General features: G+C 52.3%; 6 protein-coding genes across 6 annotated transcripts; 3 read left to right on the top strand and 3 right to left on the bottom strand.

Annotated features, from left to right (window-relative positions):
• Positions 1–379: 379 nt before the first annotated feature.
• Positions 380–4,797, top strand: BZA05DRAFT_443445 (SNF2 family N-terminal domain-containing protein; the record flags this gene model as incomplete). The annotated part of the gene is made up of 7 exons (XM_051486845.1): positions 380–590; positions 645–2,036; positions 2,095–2,815; positions 2,871–3,063; positions 3,118–4,125; positions 4,178–4,540; positions 4,594–4,797. The coding sequence occupies 7 exons, from the start codon at positions 380–382 to the stop codon at positions 4,795–4,797; spliced, it is 4,092 nt and encodes a 1,363-aa protein (XP_051341248.1).
• Positions 4,798–5,154: 357 nt separating this feature from the next.
• BZA05DRAFT_435016 (uncharacterized protein) lies at positions 5,155–7,206 on the bottom strand. The gene is made up of 3 exons (XM_051486350.1): positions 6,768–7,206; positions 5,464–6,713; positions 5,155–5,402 (listed from the first exon to the last, which is right to left on the bottom strand). Exons 1-3 carry the CDS (start codon positions 7,128–7,130, stop codon positions 5,285–5,287), a joined length of 1,731 nt encoding a protein of 576 aa, XP_051341247.1. The 5' UTR covers positions 7,131–7,206; the 3' UTR covers positions 5,155–5,284.
• A 125-nt stretch (positions 7,207–7,331) lies between these two features.
• BZA05DRAFT_250582 (uncharacterized protein) lies at positions 7,332–12,302 on the top strand. Its single transcript, XM_051480023.1, has 12 exons — positions 7,332–7,624; positions 7,680–8,240; positions 8,306–8,668; positions 8,755–8,889; positions 8,946–9,012; positions 9,061–9,192; positions 9,242–10,167; positions 10,217–10,373; positions 10,427–10,965; positions 11,011–11,367; positions 11,417–11,762; positions 11,818–12,302. The coding sequence occupies exons 1-12, from the start codon at positions 7,505–7,507 to the stop codon at positions 12,093–12,095; spliced, it is 3,981 nt and encodes a 1,326-aa protein (XP_051341246.1). The 5' UTR covers positions 7,332–7,504; the 3' UTR covers positions 12,096–12,302.
• A 186-nt stretch (positions 12,303–12,488) lies between these two features.
• On the bottom strand, positions 12,489–12,729 carry BZA05DRAFT_334692 (uncharacterized protein; the record flags this gene model as incomplete). The annotated part of the gene is made up of 2 exons (XM_051480738.1): positions 12,489–12,549; positions 12,629–12,729. The coding sequence occupies 2 exons, from the start codon at positions 12,727–12,729 to the stop codon at positions 12,489–12,491; spliced, it is 162 nt and encodes a 53-aa protein (XP_051341245.1).
• A 294-nt stretch (positions 12,730–13,023) lies between these two features.
• Positions 13,024–14,222, bottom strand: BZA05DRAFT_392609 (Longin-like domain-containing protein). The gene is made up of 6 exons (XM_051483124.1): positions 14,003–14,222; positions 13,692–13,950; positions 13,474–13,628; positions 13,388–13,408; positions 13,257–13,324; positions 13,024–13,183 (listed from the first exon to the last, which is right to left on the bottom strand). Exons 1-6 carry the CDS (start codon positions 14,037–14,039, stop codon positions 13,160–13,162), a joined length of 564 nt encoding a protein of 187 aa, XP_051341244.1. The 5' UTR covers positions 14,040–14,222; the 3' UTR covers positions 13,024–13,159.
• BZA05DRAFT_392603 (kinase-like domain-containing protein) lies at positions 14,205–16,523 on the top strand. The gene is made up of 7 exons (XM_051483123.1): positions 14,205–14,615; positions 14,690–14,768; positions 14,840–15,230; positions 15,287–15,599; positions 15,663–15,762; positions 15,820–15,954; positions 16,005–16,523. Exons 1-7 carry the CDS (start codon positions 14,374–14,376, stop codon positions 16,338–16,340), a joined length of 1,596 nt encoding a protein of 531 aa, XP_051341243.1. The 5' UTR covers positions 14,205–14,373; the 3' UTR covers positions 16,341–16,523.
• Positions 16,524–21,220: the final 4,697 nt, after the last annotated feature.

Genomic DNA, 21,220 nt, shown 5'->3' with positions numbered 1-21,220 from the left:
CAAGGCAACGCGACACCACCAAACACGACAATCACCTCAAACTACACGCGTCGAACTCAACACCTCCGCGGTTCCAAGATCTTCGGACAGCCCGCTTAACCCACCCTCGGTCACTGGGGCACTCACGACCCACGTCGGCTACCGCTCCGACCCGGCGCCCCCTATGAACGTCCATTCGAATGGCGTTATGCCGCCGCAGTCCATGTCCGGCAGTATTTCCAAAGAACAAGTAGCAAGTGTATTCCAGGTACGTAACAGACCCGCTCGCCCTTGCCGCGTGAGCCTCATACCGTCATATCGTAACTTTTCCACTTTCTGTTTTCCCTGGGTTTAAATCGCTGATCGCCGTCGCTCACCTGTCACGCAGAAATGGAAAACCATGAAAGAGCAAGGCGCGAACGAGTCGAACCCCGAGTTCGCGCAGCTGTCGAACTACTTAAAGATGGTCCAGGCGCGCCAGCACATGGCCCATCAACAGCAACAGCAGCAACAGCAACAGCAGCAACAGCAACAACAGCAGCAGATCCAACATCACGCTGGTGGCCCTGGTGATAGCCGCGCTGTGCCCCAGGGCGTGCCGCAAGTAAATGGTACGGCGCATGCCTTTCCATTCCCGCCATATCTACTGACATCGGGCCGTGTAGGTCGATTATCGCAATCCCGTCCCGTCCCTCAGGCATCACCCCAGGGCTACAACTCCCCGTCTTCGCCAAAGCAGCGCCCCGCGATGGACCCAATGACAATGATGCTTGCCGGCGGCAAGGGTACGCAAACTATGGCACCGAATATGGCACAATCCGTCAACTCTGCTAGCTCCAGCTTTACTCCGGAACAACTTGCTGTCTTGAGGAGTCAGATTATGGCATTCAAGTTCATCACTCGTAACAAGTCCGTGCCGGCTAACATCCAGGCGGCGTTCCTTTACCCTCCGAGGCCTGGCTCCCAGACACCAACCGTGCAAGGAGTATCGACTGCTATTGACAAACTGAAGGACAAGCGACGGCAGCCTGATTATGAGTCCCCTTGGAACCACCTCCAGGCCTTTATCTCATACCATGACCACGGCTCGCGCGAAAAGAGGCTCATGATCCCCAGCATCATGCCTACAGGAATCGATGTCGCCCACCTCCAAGAGGAACGCGAACGTGTCAAGCACAACCGAATCGCCGCGCGAAAAGCTGAGCTTGAAGACTTGCCTAGCAATCTGGCCGAATTCAACACCAAGAAAGGCTTGGATGTTGTTGATGACTCTCTCAAGCTGAAGGCGTTGATCGAATATAAAGCACTTTGCCTTCAGTCGAGGCAGCGAGCGATGCGCCAGGATCTTGTCAATCGTATGGTCCATGCCGACAATCTCGCGGTTTCGTCGAATCGCTCCATGTTCAGACGTATGAAGAAGCAGTCCTTGCGGGAAGCGCGTATGACCGAAAAGCTGGAGAAACAGCAACGGGATCAGCGCGAACAGAAGGAACGGCGCAAGCATGTGGATTACATCCTGGGTGTTATTGCGCACGGCACCGAGATCAAGGCGGCGGCTCGGGCCAAGGAGGCAAAGGCTCAGAAGCTGGGACGCCTGATGCAGAGCCACCATCAGTTCATGGAGAAGGAGGAGCAGAAGAGGATGGAGCGTATGGCCAAGCAGCGTCTGCAGGCTCTCAAGGCCAACGACGAGGTTGCCTACTTCAAATTGCTTGGTCAGGCGAAGGATACTCGTATCACACATCTTCTCAAGCAGACCGATTCGTTCCTCCACTCGCTTGCAGCTAGTGTCCGACAGCAGCAACGCGATGCTGTTCAGAACTATGGTGAAAACGAAGGTTACTATGCGGAGGATGCCAATGAGGTGGAGGAAGGAAAGGTGGACTACTTCAATGTTGCTCATCGTATCAAGGAAGAAATCAAGGTGCAACCCGCGATTTTGACTGGTGGAACCTTGAAGGAGTATCAAGTCAAGGGTTTGCAGTGGATGATTTCGCTGTACAACAATAACTTGAACGGTATCTTGGCCGACGAGATGGGTCTTGGAAAAACCATTCGTAAGATATATCTGGCTTGATTGTTGAGGTGTGAGCCCTGTTAACCATCGCGATACAGAGACGATTTCACTGGTAACGTACCTGATTGAGAAGAAGAACCAGAATGGGCCGTTCTTGGTGATTGTACCATTGAGTACTCTCACCAATTGGACCATCGAATTCGAGAAGTGGGCCCCTACAGTGGGGAAAATTGTGTACAAGGGGCCGCCTAGTATTCGGAAAACCCAGCAAAACCACATCAAATACGGCAATTGGCAGGTTCTGTTGACTACCTACGAGTACATTATCAAGGACCGCCCGATTCTGAGCAAGGTCAAATGGAACTACATGATCATCGATGAAGGTCACAGGATGAAGAACGCCCAGTCCAAGCTCAGCGCGACCTTGTCTACGTACTACAACTGCCGTTACCGGTTGATCTTGACGGGTACACCGCTGCAAAACAATTTGCCAGAGCTGTGGGCGCTTCTCAACTTCGTTCTTCCGACCATTTTCAAATCGGTCAAGAGCTTCGACGAATGGTTCAATACTCCGTTTGCAAATACGGGAGGACAGGATAAGATGGAGCTCACGGAAGAAGAGGCTTTGCTAGTCATTCGTCGTCTCCATCAGGTCCTCCGGCCGTTCTTGCTGCGTCGCCTGAAGAAGGATGTCGAGTCCGAACTTCCCGACAAGGTTGAGAAGGTCGTCAAGTGCAAGCTATCGGCTTTGCAGGCTAAGCTCTACACGCAAATGATGAACAATGGCATCCTATATGTCAACAATGAAGACAAGGGCGGGTATGTTATCACCAACTCAGAACCAATGCTATGTTCAGAATACTGACTTTAGTAGAAAACTCGGTGTCAAGGGTCTAAGCAATATGATCATGCAGTTGCGAAAGCTCTGTAACCATCCTTTCGTTTTCGAAGAGGTTGAAAGCGCGGTCAACCCAACGAAGATTAACAATGATTCGCTCTGGCGTACGGCCGGAAAGTTTGAGCTGCTGGACCGATTATTGCCCAAGTTTTTTCACACTGGACATAAGGTAAAGCGCGAGGATGTGCGTGTTGGCAAAGGACCAGTGACTAATTTTGCATAGGTCCTCATCTTCTTCCAGATGACGCAAATCATGAACATCATGGAAGATTTCCTTCACCTGCGTGGGTTTAGGTACTTGCGTTTGGATGGGTCGACTAAAGCCGACGATCGTTCCGAGTTGTTGAAGCAGTTCAACGCTCCGGATTCGCCCTACTTCATTTTCTTGCTCTCGACTCGTGCTGGAGGTTTGGGATTGAACTTGCAGTCCGCGGACACCGTTATCATCTACGATTCGGATTGGAATCCTCATCAGGATTTGCAGGCTCAGGATCGTGCCCATCGTATCGGTCAGAAGAACGAAGTCAGAATTCTGCGGTTGATCACCTCCAACTCAGTCGAGGAACGAATCTTGGAGCGTGCTCAATACAAGTTGGATATTGATGGCAAGGTCATCCAGGCCGGTAAATTCGATAACAAATCGACCAGCGAGGAACGTGATGCCTTGTTACGTGTCATGTTGGAGGCAGAGGAGAAGGAAGCCGGTGATAATGAGGAACTGGACGATGATGAGCTGAACGAAATCTGTGCGCGCAACCCTAACGAATTGATCCTGTTCAAGAAGATGGATCAAGAGAGAGAGCTTGATCCGGTCTACGGCGAAGGCAGGAGGTCGAGACTATTCACCGATGCCGAGTTGCCATCTCTCTACCTGCAGGACGATGTACTGCCGATTGAGGAGCCTGTGGGACCTATTGGTCGTGGGGCTCGTGAACGCAAGGTTACCAGCTACGATGATGGCTTGACCGAAGAGCAGTGGCTAGACGCCATCGACAACGACGAGGACAGTATCGAGGACGCTGTGAACCGCAAGCGTGCCCGTATCGAGCGCCGTCAATCCAACAAAGCCAAGCGTGGTACAGCTGGCTACGAGGAGGAGGGCGAAGGCAGCTCGCCACCACCCGAGAGTCCCGAAGAGCCCGTACCTCCACCCACTATCAAGCGCAAACGGGGAAGGAAGTCCAATGCGGAGAAACGCCGCATGGAAGAGGTTGAGGAAGTAACACCAAAGGTATGTTGCATCCATCCTACTTTTTCCGGAGTATGCTTTAACGATCATAAAGCCCAGAAAGCGACAACGTGTGAACAAAGCGGGGTTCGTGTCATCCGACGGAGTTCTCGGCAGTCGTGCTGTACTCCAGGCGGCGTATGAGAGCATATTTGAAGCTGTCAAGAACTTGGAGGAGCCTGATACTGGACGTCTTCGTTCGGATATCTTCGAGAAACTGCCAAGTAAAAAGATCTTCCCTGACTACTATCACATTATCAAGCAGCCGATCAGTTTCAACGAGATCAAGAAGCGCATGAAGAACGGCGATTATACTTCGTTAGAGCAATTCCAGGCGGATTTCAAGATGATGTTTGCCAACGCTCGGATATATAACGAGGAGGGATCAATTGTGGTTGAAGATGCTAATGCCATGGAAGTAAGTTATAATCTCTGCCTTAAATCACGTTCCTAGACCTAACATCAATCTAGGCCGAACTTGATGCCCGCTTCGCCGAAGAAAAGAAGAACTATGACGGGGTGGCCGGTAGTTCGGTGGGCGACGGCACCTCCACTGGCGCAGTGTCGAGCGCCGGTACGCCCACAGCGACGGAAACACCTCACATCCGTCTCAAGGTCCGGAACCCACCAGCTGGGTCTCCGGATCGTGCCGATAGTCCAGACGATTCGGATTGAAATGGATCAGTAAAATTGGGCTGGGTTTTTTTGTTGACGTTTGGTGCTTTCTCTTCTTTTCTCCACATTTACCTTTCATCCTTTACCGTTGCTCCGGTAGTTTGGTTCTAGTCTTCTACATGTTTTTCATAACCGGTTCTCGTTTTTCCTTTCTTTCTTTCCTTTCTCTCTCCGTCTGTCTCTTTTTCACGCTCACGTAACATAACGTGCAAGATGTGATCTGATTTCTCTTTCTGTACTTTTAAAGTTGTGCGGGTTCAGTCCAGTTCAATGGCTTCAGGTTTTTTCCTACGGGTAGGCAGGCAAGCGGGTATTTTGTGCGTGATTGAATGGATGGAGATGTAGTTAGATGTCATTGACCCCTGATAGAAATCAGACTCTATGCTTTTACACGACATCTAAAGACCGTATCTCGTAACATCTAAGCAAAGAAGAAAAATAGACCAACGCCTCACGCCCCTCCCCATCAAGAACCTTTTGGAGTGTTTCATTCTTCGTCCGAGGACTCATCATCATCATCGCTGTCTAGCCACTTACTCATGTACGGACCGTCAAGCCAATACCCAAGCTTTGCGTAATAATTTCTCACACCGACTCCAGATATACTGTAATCAACAGAATCAGCACGCTTTCTTCCGGAAGATCATTTGTGAGGGAGGAACATACACTGAGATCTTCTTGCTTCTGTGCTCATATTTCGCAATCCTCTCTGCCGCTTCCATCAAGAGCGTTCCATATCCCTGGTGTTGATACTTCCGCGGATTCCTCGAATGAACCGGGACAGCAGATCCATACACATGAAGCTCTCTTACCAAGCTCGTCGGTTGCCCAGTGAGTTCCTTCCTGAATGTCCGATCCGAGCACTTCCTCAGCCGCAGCAAGCCGATCAAAATATCCTGCTTAGGGTCTTCATAGCTGAGAAACGTCTCCCAACCACCATTGGCAGCATAGTCCCTCCGCAGGAACTCAACCTGGTCTGGTCGGACTTTGTTTTTGACCTCCTGGATGCCGACTTCGCGCGTGCGCACGTCGCGACAAGTTGTCCCGAAGTCTTTCATTCTGCTCAAGGCCAGCTCGCGGAGGTTGCCGTTTTCGACACCGGCGGTGACGAGCGGCATCGGGATGTCGCGCTGGACACGGTAGATTCGCGTCCAGGGAGGGATCAGCGCAAGGATGCGGGCCACGAGGTCGATCAGGGCGTTGGGGGTGTAGTTCTTGTAGCGGCCGGTGCGCCAGAGCTCGTAGAGACCTGTGCCGCGGATGACGAGGGTAGGGTAGATCTTGAGACCGTCAGTGCGGAAGTCGGGGTTTTCGAAGTACTCTTTGAACTGGTCCAAGTCTCGCTCCATGCCAACGTTGGGAAGATCCGGCATCATGTGCGATACAACTTTGTAGCCTGCGTCCTTCGCCAGACGGAAGCTTTCACATACTGCCTTAACAGTGTGGCCTCGATTGGTATCCCGTGCTACGTCCTCGTAGAGACTCTGCACACCGATCTCGAGTCGTGTGCAGCCATACCGCAACATGGAGCTGAGATGTTGGTCCAGACAATAGTCGGGCCGTGTCTCGATGGTGATGCCGACACACTTCGTCTGCGATTGCTCGGCCAATTCGACGGCCTCGTCCACGTTTTCAGCAGTGTAGCCGGACAATGCATTGTGCAGACTGGCAATGAACCAGTCCCTGTAGCTCTCTGGCAATGACATGAACGTTCCACCCATGATGATGTATTCCACCTTGTCTACACTATGGCCGAGCTGTCGCAGCTGGTCCACTCTGCCTCGTGCTTGCTCGAACGGATCGTAGCGGGCTCGAATTGCTCTCATCGATGTGGGCTCGTATCCGGTGTATGATTGGGTACTGTACTCAAAGTCCGAATCGGGACCTCCGGGGCAGTATACACAGATATTTCCAGTCTATCATTCACTTAGCTTTCGCCTCAAGATAATTACTAGGTGGTCGAGCCTTACATAGGCAATATGTGGGCACCGATGGGGTTTACACATGACCGCAACGACCGCAATCCCCGAGCTCGTCCGCACCGGCTTCTGAATAAGCTTCCAGTTGATGTACTTCTTATAATGTTCCGGGATCGCCGCCATGATCGCTGTGAGCGGTGGTATAGTGCTCAGCTTGTGTTTTTTCGAGACCTGGCCTCGCAGCGAGTTCAGGTTCGTGACCTTTGATCCGTCGTTCTCTTCATGGTCTTGGATCAGTTGGTGTGCGATGTCTGCGCATGCTTGCATAAACCGTTCGCGCTCGGGCGCGAGATTTCCGTGCTTCTTGCCGCCGGTCTTGCCGCCAGAGGGTACGGCAGAGGTTCGGGGTGCCATGGTTGTAGGATTTGAGATATGCGATCGCGGTGGTGGTGGTTATGGTGGCGGTGACGGCGGCGGGTTGATGGTGGGGTTGAGTCTTCGATCACGAGGGGCAGGCGCTATGCTGCGGAAGGCTAGATTTCCGGCACCTCCATGCAAGCCAAGACCATGACATATGAAGGTGCAGAAAACGCGGGTTGTCTATCCATAAGTGCATCCATCCTTGGACGCGAAGGATGCACTCATAAAGTTATCGTTTGTAGCATCAACCACACCCCACACACCTCCCACAAGGACGGAAAGCTCGTCGACAAACAAATAACTGCGGTATCTGGTTCTAAAGAACCTTCTCCAACCGTCACTCATCACATATCGAACGTTCCTCAACTATGCCGGAGGATGTCAACGATATGCATTCGTCGCGGGATCCCAGGCCGAATCGCGGCCGGCGCGACTCGATTATTAGCATTTCGAGTTTTTACAGCGATGTGGAAATGGCACAGGATGAGGTGTGTGTCCACAAGCCCGTGGGATCTGACATTGAAGGTGCTAATAAGGCTTCAGATCTTTGCAGGACCAACGTCGGAAAGTCTTCCCACGAGTGCGGCTTCGTTTCAGCATCGACGGCGGCCGCGGACAGACTCAGTTACTAGTTGGTCGTTCTATCAGAGGGAAGACGAACAAGAGCGTATGATTGGAAGCGGCGACGATGAGGCACTAGAGGAGTCGGATTTCGATATCGAGGAGGAGAGTTACAATCGCAGGGACAGTCTTTCGATCCGGCGGGATAGTCAGTCAATACGACGGCACAGCCTCTCGCTGCGCCGGAAATCGTCAGCGCAGGATGCACGGGTGTCGGATCCGTTGATACGGCATAGGGATAGGGAACCAGGCTCGAACCGACAACCGCACAGGACAAGTCAGACCATCTACATTGCCTCCGAGGACCTCACTATTGCTGTGACTGGATTCGCCACCAGCAAGATTGGGTACACGATCTATCTTGCTACATCGTGGTTAACATTGGGAGTTGCGTGGCTGGTTTTCCGGTGGTTTCCCCGGGCGCACGTCAGGCTCATTGGCAAGACATCGCCTCTCGGTGATTGTGACTGGGTGGTGATCGAGGTAAGTCATCTTAGGGGAGGCGCGTATCAAGCGCTGCAGATTTCTAACCACAATGCTTCATGCAGAACCAATGGAACGAATTCTCGTCGTACAATGTCAAACGACGCGAATACGGACAGACATTGTCAACCATCTTCGGACAAGGCAAAGAAAAGTCCATCAGCGTCCATGCATCGGACGACTACGACGACGATGACCCAATTGTACAGCAACTGCAGTACCTAGATTATCGCTACATAAGATTCTGCTACCACCCTCTGCAGGATAGATTTATGCTCAATAACCACTGGCGAGACCCTTCGTGGGATGACGTACGGTCACTGAGGATGGGTCTCGACGGAGACGAGAAGGGCTATAGACAAACCGTTTTTGGAGATAATGTGATGGACATTGAAGAGAAAACTACCATGCAGATCCTGGTTGATGAGGTTGGTGCCACTGCTCGCCCTCCTTTTCACTCCTACATCTGGCACGAGTGTATGAAGCTGAAGAAATGTTCGCATTGTGAATCCAGGCTTTCCATCCATTCTACGTATTTCAGATTGCAAGTCTTGTACTTTGGTCCCTCGACGAATATTACTACTACGCCGTGTGCATCTTCCTCATTTCGCTGTTTAGTATCATGAGTACCCTGCTCGAAACAAAATCGGTGGGTTATTGAGAGATCATCTTTGATTTCCGGTGCTTGGACTTACAATATGTTAGACGATGCGTCGTCTGAGAGAAGTCTCCCGATTCGTCTGCAACGTTCGAGTTCTGAGGAACGGCTTCTGTATGTTGACTTCCTTTTGATCTGGCTTCCGTGGGCTCACAGTACCAGGGCGTTACATCGCATCTTCCGATCTCATCCCAGGCGATGTCTACGAAATCACGGATGGGGAACTGTCTTTATTCCCTTGCGATAGTCTTCTCCTTACCGGAGATTGTATCGTTAACGAGAGCATGCTGACTGGTAATCGACACTCTTCCTTGCAAGCAGGACCTCTCACTGACATTTATAGGCGAATCGGTACCGGTTTCCAAACTACCCTGCAACAATGAAGCCCTTCACCTGCTTGACCTCGGCGCGGCTTCCGTACACCCAGCAGTGGCCAAATCGTTCCTATTCTGCGGAACCAAGATCATTCGAGCCCGCAAGCCCCAAGATGGGATCGAAGAGGAGGCTGTTGCCTTGGCCATGGTCGTTCGCACGGGATTCAACACCACCAAAGGTGCTCTGGTTCGGTCAATGCTGTTCCCCAAACCCACAGGCTTCAAGTTCTACCGTGATTCTTTCAAGTATATCGCCGTAATGGGTGCGATTGCTGGTCTTGGATTCATTGTCTCTTTCGTCAACTTTATCCGGCTAGGCCTAGAGTGGCACCTTATCATTATCAGAGCATTAGATCTGATCACCATCGTCGTCCCTCCAGCTTTGCCTGCGACATTGACGATTGGTACCAACTTTGCTCTCTCACGCCTGAAGAAGAGTAGCATCTTCTGCATCAGTCCGCAGAGGGTCAATATCGGCGGAAAGCTCGACGTGGTCTGTTTTGACAAAACCGGTACTCTTACTGAGGATGGATTGGACGTACTTGGTGTTCACTCTGTGACCTCGTATCCGCACAAATTTTCCGAGCTCATCGAGACCTCTCGTGCGTTACTGAAGGCCGACACCCAAGGCTCAAAAACCGATCAATCACCGTTTATATCACTTTTCAACACCATGGCAACGTGTCATTCCCTAAGGCTTGTGGACGACGAGTTGATTGGCGATCCGCTAGACCTGAAGATGTTTGAGTTCACGGATTGGGTCTTTCAAGAGGGCGAAGGTGGGAATACGAACAGCGGCAACATTCATGATCCACGGAACGCGGAGAATGGTCCCAGTAGTGGGCTGTCGCCATCTGTTGTCCGTCCGCGTCAGAGTCACACGGCTTCCAACCTTGTAAGTTTCTCGGTGTTGAGTATCAATTCGTGATCACTGACAGCTGCAGAACCCCACTCAGGAACTAGGGATATTGAAGATCTTCGAGTTCGTTTCACAACTCAGACGGTCCAGCGTTATTGTCAAACGATTCCGTGCCTCGGGCGGTGACATCTACGTCAAAGGAGCGCCGGAATGCATGCGCGAGATCTGTAACTCACTGAGTTGTAAGTACCCCGTATCCAGTGGCTCCACGAGTGTTAACCATTTCTTGCTACAGTTCCCCCGGACTACGACACCATTCTTGAGCATTACACTCGCAGCGGATACCGAGTGATTGCCTGCGCAACGAAGCACATTCCCAACCTGACCTGGATCAAAGCTCAAAAGATGAAGCGTGAAGACGCCGAGTCTGGCCTCGATTTTGCTGGGTTCATTGTTTTCGAAAACAAGCTCAAGGACTCGACAACTCCCGTGATTGAGGAGCTAAGAAAGGCCGCCATCCGCACCGTCATGTGCACCGGAGATAATATACTCACGGCCATCAGTGTGGCCCAGAAGTGCAAGCTGATTGATGACTGCCTGGTCTTTGTGCCGCATTTTGGAGAGGGCAATTCGCAAAGCGAGGATGCAAGGATACATTGGGAAACTATCGATGGTACTCCAGTCTTCCTCGATGATGTTACGCTTCTGCCGTTGCCTGGAGCCGATATTGCTGGACCATACAGCACATATAATCTGCACAACTACTGCATGGCTGTTACCGGTGAAGCTTTCAGATGGATCATTGACTATGCCTCCGAGGATTATATCAACCGGGTATGAAATTCCCCTGCCAAATTAGTCCTCTTGCTAACAGGTTAGATGCTGGTCCGTTCGCAAGTCTTCGCCCGAATGTCACCCGACGAAAAGCACGAACTCGTCGAAAAGCTTCAAGCCCTCGACTACTGCGTCGGTTTCTGTGGCGATGGAGCAAACGACTGTGGAGCCCTTAAAGCCGCAGACGTAGGCATATCTCTGTCAGAAGCTGAAGCATCAGTCGCTGCACCATTCACCAGCAGGATCTTTGATATCTCGTGTGTTCCACAAGTCATCCGAGAGGGACGTGCAGCATTGGTCACCAGCTTCAGTTGCTTCAAGTATATGAGTTTGTACTCTGCTATCCAGTTTACGTCCGTCAGCATACTATATAAATCCGGATCCAATCTGGGTGATTTCCAGGTAAGACATGTTTAGTTCCAGGTTTGGGTGGCCGCTGACTCTTTACCAGTTCTTATTCATCGACCTTCTGTTGATCCTGCCCATTGCGGTATTCATGGGATGGAGTGGTCCATACCCTACTCTGAGCCCCAAACGGCCCACCGCCAGCCTCGTCTCCCGTAAAGTCCTCACGCCCCTTCTCGGGCAGATTTTCATCGCCTTCGTCCTACAGTTTGCGTGCTACAAGGCCGCCGAAGTCCAGAGCTGGTACATCCCGCCAATTCTGAGCCACGAGAAGGCCAACATTCCGAACTCCGCCAACACAACACTGTTCCTGGTTTCTTGCTACCAGTACATCTTTGCGGCCGTGATACTTAGTGTTGGGCCACCATACAGGTTGCCGATACGTTACAACGGTATGTCAAGTTCCAAATCAACTGTATGATGAGACCACTAACACCCACCCATCAGTCCCCTTCGTAGCAACAACCCTCCTCGGCATCGCCATATCCTCATACATGCTGTTCTTCTGTCCCCAGTGGCTCTCAGACCTAATGCAACTCACGAAGATGCCGGTAGACTTCAAGTTTGTACTCGTGGCGGCAGCGGTTGTTGGCTTTGCCGTGTCGATGGCCGGAGAACAACAGTTGTTCCCGTGGCTCTCGAGACTCTTGGGACCGAAGAAGGGCGGTGAGGGCGGGAAAAAGAGGAAGGCTTATAAGATTATGAATGAGAAGATGCGGTTCTAGGGGGGAGGGGATGGAGGGGAGGAGGAAGAAAAAGTAGATTAGAAGTGTACTATACCATATCCAAACGGTGGAGGAGAGGAGTGGATTGTTTTCTGTTCTGTTTATCACGATTTCGTTTACACGGCAATTCAGAGATTCCCGAACCTTATCCGCATGCCATCTTTGTGCGTCAATGCGAAAACGTAGCTCAGGCACTCTCGAGAGACAAGCACATTCCGTAGCCATATATCGCAATTGAAACTCAACCCATCCCGCTCCCGACGTCATCGTAGAAACAGCCCACAGCAGAAGATAAACCGCGCCGAGTCACAGCGTGTGTATATTCCGTTCCCCCCTTCATGCCGCACCATCATCATGCCCCTATTCTAACCATTCCACTCCTTCCGCAACCGTCTAATGATCCCAAGGATGCTTCAGTCCCAGCAGAACAGCGCCATCCTTCTTGGCACGGTACCTGTCATTCCCCGTCAGCACTTACTCACTCCCTTCCCATGACCCCTCCCCTATTCCGCTCGCTCGTGAGAGGGACTCACATCAAGAAAAACCACATGGTAGCTCCCAGGCCCGTGGCGGCGAAGCGGTATAGCGGGCGCGCGGGGTGGATGTGGATCGGGTGGGAGCCGGGGCCTGCCATTGTCTGTTTTAATCCGCGTGAGCGGTGATCGTAGAAGTGGGTTGTGGGGAGTGGGAGGAGGAGGTACTGTGTGTCGTGGTGGTGCTTTCGTGGTTCGAGGTGAGGTTCGAGGTGTGGTGAGGTGGATGGTTGGTTCCCGGTCCGGTTGGTAGTGTACGGGATGGGATTGGACGTCAAGGTCCCCCCACGGTGTGGTTAGTGGCTTGGCTGGCTTGTCACGTGATTGTGCATGCGGGTCATGAGAGTGTGCTCGGAGTGACTACATGTCACGGTTTTGCAAAGATGGTGTTTGAGCAGCTTAGGAAGGAATTCATATGGGTATTATTACACAGTGTTAACGTTACGGATGATTCTATCAACTTCACGCCATTACATCGTTCGTTCCAGCTGCAATTCGTTTGCACGGCATGCAGACGCTTGAATGTCACGTTTACACCGTTTCTTGGATCGATTGCTGTGCGGCGATGGTTAGTGAGAAGACAAGATATACCGGATGAAGGCACGGTGATAGGTTAGGTTGGGCATACCAAAAATCTCTCCAGCGCAAGTTCGAAGTATTCCACAGCGACACCTTCGCCGCCGGAGTGTTCGGTGGCTATATATCTGTCAATCGGACTGCCCGCGAAGCTCAATAAGTAGACGGAGAGGAAAGACATGCGTGATAGCGGGTTCTTGGTGACTATTTCACACATGGTAGTCAGCGACAATCCGGATGATATTCTGTGAAGAGTCTCTTTAACATACCAAACTCGACATAGAGGTTGACGTAGATCTGATGCAGCACCGCACGGAGCGCATTCGTCTTGATATCGGTCAACATGACGAACTTGAGATTCGTCGGCGTCTCGTAGTAGTGCAGCTTGTACACGCCGGTTCGGTAGGTGAGAAACGTATCCTCGCTTTTTCCATCTATCCATTAGTTTTTCGGCGGGAGAGTAGGCGGTGGGTGGGTGGGTACGAACGGGCCGGAGAGCTTCTTGACCATGTTCCGCAGTGAGAATACGACTCCAAAGACCAGCTTTGCATCGTCCTGAACGCTGAGTCGTCCCGGTGGCGGGCGGAAATTGGTAGTGGCGACTGGCGCATCGGGGATGGTGGCTATCGAGCGTCTATCGGAGGCTGTGACGGTCGGCGAGGAGATCCCGGAGAGCGACGGCGGTGGTTGGGAATTGCGATAGGCCCGCTCGCGATCCAGCCATTGCTTGACGTAGATGCATTCGCCTGGAGAATGCGTTAGTCGTGGATGAGCTGCGCTGGATGAAGGGGTGCATACAATGTCGATCGAAGATGTAAAACGAGTATATCGGCATTGCGACGCGACTGGAATGAGCTGGGCTAAGGTGCTGCTGGTGTAGAACAGCTCGCGGAAGCTGTTAGAGGTTTGCGGTCGGGTAAGATGAGCTGGAGTGTTCCCTGTCTGGCCTAGAGAGGTTTGGAGGTTGTTGGGCTAGTTACTCACCCCCGGCGAAGGTGGGGCTGAACTTGAGCTCCATCAACACAACAAACGGGCCTGCTTCTTTGGAGAAGCTCACGAGACCATCTTTCAATACTGGACCAGGAATACACCGCACCCCACATCACGGCTTTTACTCCAAGTACTGCGATTGTTTTTCCCCAATTCATAACCCACCCACGTAAACACCCATGGTAGCCTCGCCCTCCGCCCAGCCAACAGCTCCCGAGAGTGCATCCCCAGACCCGGTACTCCAGGGCCCTGCCACCGTCCGACTTCACCCCGTTAGACATGTCTCTACACCATCAGTTGGACTTCTCCGGCACCACCGCAGAACTCCATCGATTGGTCGACAGCCAATCAAAGAAACCATTGATGCGTGCGCGTCGTATGAGAGTGACGAGGAAGGCAACGGAGGAATTCGAGTCAACCAGTAGAGTGCCCTTGATACCGTGACTCCGGGCCGTTTTGTGCATCCGTCTGATACTTTGCGATGTGTCTGGTTAGATATGTCTTGAAGCAGGAAATCGGCCGGGGATCGTTCGGCGCTGTTCACGTCGCGGTGGATGGAGACGGCAAGAAATATGTAATGCCCTCCTTCTTCCTTTTGTTTCAAGGCGATCCCTTCCTAAAGGATGCGATTCGTGTACGCTATAGGCAGTGAAGGAATTCTCCAAATCGCGGCTTCGGAAGAGGTCGCAATCGCAGCTCCTCCGGCGACCAGGCGCCACCATGCGTCGAGCTCCCGGAGGCTTCCTGACACCAGGAAACAGACGGCCTGCGTCCGAGATCTTTAAAGAGCAGGAAGCAGGAAACCCACTCTACCTGATCCGCGGGGAGATGGCGATCCTGAAGAAGCTCGACCACGAGAACGTAATCAACCTGATAGAAGTACTCGATGATCCCGAAGGGGACTCGTTGTACATGGTGTTCGAAATGTGTGAGAAGGGCGTGGTAATGAAAGTCGATCTTGATCGCCGCGCCGAACCATACTCCGAGGAGCGGTGTCGGCTGTGGTTCAGAGACATGATCTTGGGAATCGAATACTGTTTGCCTCCCACTCATACCATACGTACCGTTGTGTGAAACTTACCAAGTCGATAGTGCATGCGCAAGGGATAGTCCACCGTGATATCAAACCGGACAATTTACTGTTGACAGCGGACGACGTTCTGAAAATTGTGGACTTCGGCGTCAGCGAGATATTCGAGAAAAACGCACCGATGATGACGGCAAAGTCGGCCGGAAGTCCGGCTTTCCTGCCCCCGGAGCTGTGTGTGGCTGGACACGGAGATGTTAGCGGCACAGCGGCGGATATCTGGTCAATGGGTGTCACCCTCTACTGTCTTATGTTCGGATGCCTGCCGTTCAACCACGGCGGTGTCATGGAACTCTACTCGGCCATAATCAACGATGAGTAAGTCACCACCGCCTCCAGATGTGTAATCCCGAGGCTTCCATCTGATCTGTTTCCACGAAGACCTCAAATACCCGACACTGTCAGTGAAGATCTAGAGGATCTCTTTCGGCAGATACTAGAGAAAGATCCCGTAAAACGGATAAAGATGACTGAGCTACGGGTATGTACCACGTTACTCCGGTCCGTTCCGTGGAATACAGGTCATAACATGACACAGGAGCACCCTTGGGTGACATGTCGGGGCGAAGACCAACTGTTGTCAGTGGAGGAGAACACCGCGGATTTCATAACCCTTACGGAGGAGGAAATGGCATCTGCCATCTCCAAGAGCATCCACAACGCTATGGCCGTCGTAAGAAATGATCCCTCCACCAAGATATCACGTAGATCTAACTTGACCAGGTGCGAGCTGTCCGCAAGCTGAAGCGCTTGACCCTCGGCCGATCCAAATCCCCCTACGGTTCAAAAAGCACTCCTGCCCATGAGGTCGCCCGTCGCTCGCACAGCTTGGATACAGACGATCGGGTAAATCGTCAGCAGCAACTCGTCGTCTCGGGTGTCAACATGGAGATCTCGCCAGACAACTTGGTTCACGCTCCCTCGGTACAGGAGCAGCCCGCCGGTCATCCACCGGCATCCGACGGCATCGAGCAGCCTACGATCGCTGTACGCATGGTGGGCGAACCAGAAATGATGCAGGAAATCCCACCTTATTCCGAACCGTCGGCCAAGGAATAAGATGGCGAACCATAGTACATACTACATACTGTCAAGAGGAGGGTGTAAAGCCTGGTGGTAGACTCGCATGGTGGAAACGTGGTACACATGGGTGGTTGATATACCGGATACGGACATTTCTCGTCGCATTTATGAGGGATAAATAATTGTTCGAATATACAGAATAGATACTTTGGATGACTGCCGTAAGCACGTATGTGAGGCCACCATAGCAATGACTTGGTGGAACATGCAAGTGATACATACCGTACGAGGAACGCATTCCCATGCTAGGTATACATATCCTACAGCAGCTTTCCCGAGCACCCGCCGATACCTACCTCCTAATACCTACCTGTGAATTCTCTCCATAGCGTAACAAGTTACAAGAGCGATCCACCAACCAGTAGGCGCTCTCAAATCAGCAGCGTGCACTCCGCTTGTCGTTCGGCCAATGCACATGAGCGATTTATTTTTTCGATGTGTGTGTGTGTGTATGTGTGTGTGTGTATGTGTGTGCGGTCGGTTGCGCTCTGCTCCACCCACATACCGCAGAATAGACTACATAAGCGGTCTGCATCTTATCGATAGAGCTTTTTTTGACGTCGGAACTTCGTCCACGGTGCTCTACCGGTAATCCGGCTCCACTTGCTCCTTACACACACCTACATGTCCTCGATCGACTGCATAAATACCACAACGAGGAGCGCTTCTCCCTCTTCCCTCTTCCCTCGTCCCTCTTCCCGAGTGTTTGGGTATGTTCCGATTCCGAAGGATTTTGTGACCTCGTTTTTTTTGCGCCTACTTCTATCTATCATAGCTGCTGCTGCTGCTGCTGGGGAGGGGGATCCGAGCCCGCGGAAGTTGCCAGCCTACATACACACATACATCCTACCTATGATCGAACCGTGCAGAGGTCTACACACGGTACGGTAGATACTCTAGACCCAGAGGATCAAGCAGGTTTGATATGGGAGATGCGGGATCACCTCGGCAGATAATTACTCTTTTCGACGCACCCACCTGGCGACTGGAGTGGAGTGCGGTTCCTCCCAGCAGATCCGATGGCGGGGGGGTGGTCGCGGGGGATCGCGCGGGGGAGGAGGAGGGGGAGGGGGGGAGGGGGGAAAATATTACTCCCGCCCACACGGCGTCGCGATCATGCGGTCGGTCGGACAATAGGTAGGCAGGCAGTCAACTACCTAGCGGCGGCAGTGCCCGCACCACCACCATCGCACATCGCACATCGGAAGGTGGGGTGTTTGCATACGCGTTAGGCGCGGATATGTACCTTTACATAAAGTACCGGTAACTTATGGCCCCCAATTAGGTAGATCTGGGGGCCACGGACCATGGACCACGGTGCCACACGGCTATTCTGAACCGACGGAACACTGGCCGTGGACACTGACACTGGATACTGAACGGCACTTCTGATCGGGTCCTATGTGCAGAATGATGCATCCTCCGGACCCCCTCCGCTCGAGAGCTCGTGATGGCAGGCAGTTGCGGCTATGCATTCGTTTCCAAAGTCCTACTGTGGCACACCGTGCAGAATCTCAGCACGAGACGGCATATGTTCCAGCGTTCCCCGCGGCCCGGACCCGTGGTTTTGCGAGGGCGCTGTTGCCTGTACCTAGGTATTTTGGGATGTCTCAGAAGGCGTGTGTATGTATGTAGGCTCTGGACTCTAGACTCTAGACTCGAGATAGAGTACCTAGATACCAACACTCGTGCTCAATCAACTTTATCCGATCCAGCCAGGTAAAGGCCCGATTTGAAGTTGAGACAGTGGGGAATGGGGGACGAAGCTGGTGGGAATCCTGCCTACATACCTGGAGTACGGTAGAGTACATACCCGAGGACGTCTTACCCCACCACCACCACCACCACCACCATCTCGAATTTTGGTCAATCCCCCGTTTCCTGGAGAAATCGTTGCGGACCCCAGGCCGCTCTCAGCTCTCCCGTTTGATGCCCAGTGGTTGGAACTTGGTCGTATGTATGCTGCTTCCGGGTGGAGAGTAATTACCGTATCTTGGGCCGGAGGAAGTCTGAGACTCTGGGCGAAGGACTCCTACGGTACATACCGTCTGGTAGGCATTTGCCACGGGGACTGCCCGGACGGCCAGGCTCCCGCGGTCCATACTCGTCCAGCAGGATTTCGTATCATAGGTACAACAAAACTGAACCGCAGTAAGCAATTGGGAAAACAACGGTGGACAAAACCCCAGCAATAGAAAAGCAAACACATACAAATCAAAATAGTTACCCACTTACTTTCACCTAAACGTGTACAATGTACTTTCACCTAACCGTGTACAATGTACTTTCATGCAACTTCAAAGCAACCCCATATGTATTCCGGATTCGTCCTCTGGTTATAGGTACTAGCGCCTGCGCGTGTGCTTGCGCGTGCCAAGTCCCGCCCTTTCCGCCTCTGTTGTTGCGGGTCCATTTAAGGTTTTCGGAGCCGCATCACAGACCCACGTTTCTTCCCTACTTCTCTCGGGCAGTTCTGCACTCTTCATATTCCTGTCTTACTCGAGCAGCTCCACTATGTATCATCGTTTCTTCGCCTCGGCTCCTATCTTCGCCAGGATTGAGAATCACCCAACCAGTTACGCCTCCGCTAGCGATGTCGATTAGGTATCAATACATGGCTCAAGATTTCTCTCTGGAGTCTACTGCCTCAGCCTGCCTCGTTTCCTTGAGAATTGGGTTGGGCTGTGGGTTTGGGCTATTGGTACGATTGGTACCGCGAGAGGCGCCTCGATGCAGGCTTGGCAAACAGCCGTCCAGCCTCAGAGGTAGCAACGGTGCTGGCGAGCCCACCAGACACCAGACGTGATCACCGTTACCATACCTTCAGCGTGGGCATGTGCAAACATATGTAGGAAAAGGGCGTTCCACCATGAACGTCCAAGACTAGACGGAATTAACAGGGCCCGGAATACGAACAACGATATGCAGGTCTCGGGACTGTCCAATATCCAGAGGAGAGTACATTATACCCTACACACATGATGCCGGGCTTTAGAAATAATTTTTATTTCCGTGACAAACGAGATTTAGAGTTTCCCGGTATGTAGCCGTCGGCACCCTACAGTGCCAACAGTAGATGACCGCCGCGTCCAGCTAGGTACTGTTCTCATGGGCCCTGTGGGCACCCACTGCCTCGGGATCCGGGCATTTCCGCCCTCATTCAAGGAGACGGCTCCGATCGCAGAGACGCCTGCTCCGGACGGCTTCATACCTCCCGGCGGCCCCGTTGGTCTTCCGTCTATGTAAACGCCTTGGAAGAGGTCCTCCACTGGACTAAGCGTAGCTAGGGCTTCGTATTACCTATCGTTCCAAGTTCCAACTGATCCCTCAAACCCAGTAAGCACATTCCACTTACCTATGCTATACCCAGGTATTCTGTTGATTATGTTACGTACTAATATATATATAGAGCCCGGTGGACCGGTGGTATCTATCACCAGACTACTAGTATACACGACCCCGAGAAGGCTGCCATTCGCCGCAAGGCTAAACACTTACGCAGTACCGGTAGTATTCATCACAGGTATTCATCACAGGCAACACGGATACGCCCACTCCCGAAGAACGTCCCCCGGCGGCCCGGCCTGCTTGATTGCTTGATCGCTGCTGCAGCCTGCAGAAGGCCAAAACCGCGGCGGACCAGTGTCTCTATGAAGCTACCTTTGCCGCTTCAGCCTTCATGTGACGGAAGTGACGGAGTGCGGTATTATCGAGGGTCAGTTAAGATGGGGCTAAGTACTCTATCAGGCGGCTGCGTGGATATTATGTAAAAACAATTTAAATGGGTTTTAAATGTTTTTTCTAATCCTTTTTGGGAGGGGGGGAGGTGTCATAGAAACCTCTACCCGGTTTGGAAACAACGAGAGATGCAGGATATAGGATGTGATCTGCTGGAATACTTCCTACCTCGAGAAACGCGGTGTCGCAGAAAGCCGAAAAGCTCAAGAAACGCTGGTGGGAATGGGTGTGGCTGGATGGCCAAACGGGGTTTGAAAAGTTGTGTACCGGTGTGTGCTGGCCACGTTTGTCGACTCGACTTGAGCCATCCCAGCTGCCTACCGGTATTGACTGGTCAAGGCCTCCTATATTGCAAGGCACAGCACAGCACGCTGGATCGACGAAGCCATTGTTTGACTTTGCCGCTGTAACTCATAGATATATCATGACGGCTTTCCACACTCCTCTCCGCCCCAATTACCGTATCGGTCGTGTGAGAGTAACTCGTCGATGGAGCACTGTGGCTATGTACCGTTGCTCTTTCATGTCGAATCGGATGAACGGCTGGCCCCTCGGTGACCAGAGCCCGTTCCCAGTGCCCACCTCTCCCTCAGGGATGACTGCCGGCATTCCCAACACATCCAACGGGCGGCTGCGGGCGATGAAACACTCGCACATGGAGTGGACACGAGGCGCAAGCACGAGGGAGGCCATGTGAAAGGCGTTTAAACGCGGACGCAGGCCGGTTTGCCAATCGTCACATGGAAGGACGTAGATAACCACTTGTTACATATACCTAGCGGAGGAGAACGTACGATCGATGGTTCCCCCCGATGTGGACCTGGGGAATGGATAAGTATGGATTCTATGTATGTATGTACTGAAGATGCAGTCCGGGTATATAAGCCTTTCCTTCCGGTACGTACTTACCTGGGTACCGTATGTATGATACGTGATTCGTGGATCTGGCCGTCAAACTCGATTCGATGCTCCTAAAATTCATGTAGCCTTAAATGAAAACGCGGGGAAGCGCTAGAGGAGGAGGAGGAAGAAGAGGAGGAGGAGGGGGAAAAAGAGCTCGTGTGTCTGTGTCCGGGACAACACGCCAGTTCTGCAGCACGCAAGTGATCTATAGACGC

This window comes from Tricharina praecox (assembly GCF_024521635.1).
Source record: "Tricharina praecox strain CBS 144465 chromosome Unknown BZA05scaffold_7, whole genome shotgun sequence".
Lineage (NCBI taxonomy): Eukaryota > Fungi > Ascomycota > Pezizomycetes > Pezizales > Pyronemataceae > Tricharina > Tricharina praecox.
The sequence above is the reverse complement of the archived record's forward strand: the minus strand, read 5'-3'. Positions and strand labels throughout refer to the sequence as shown.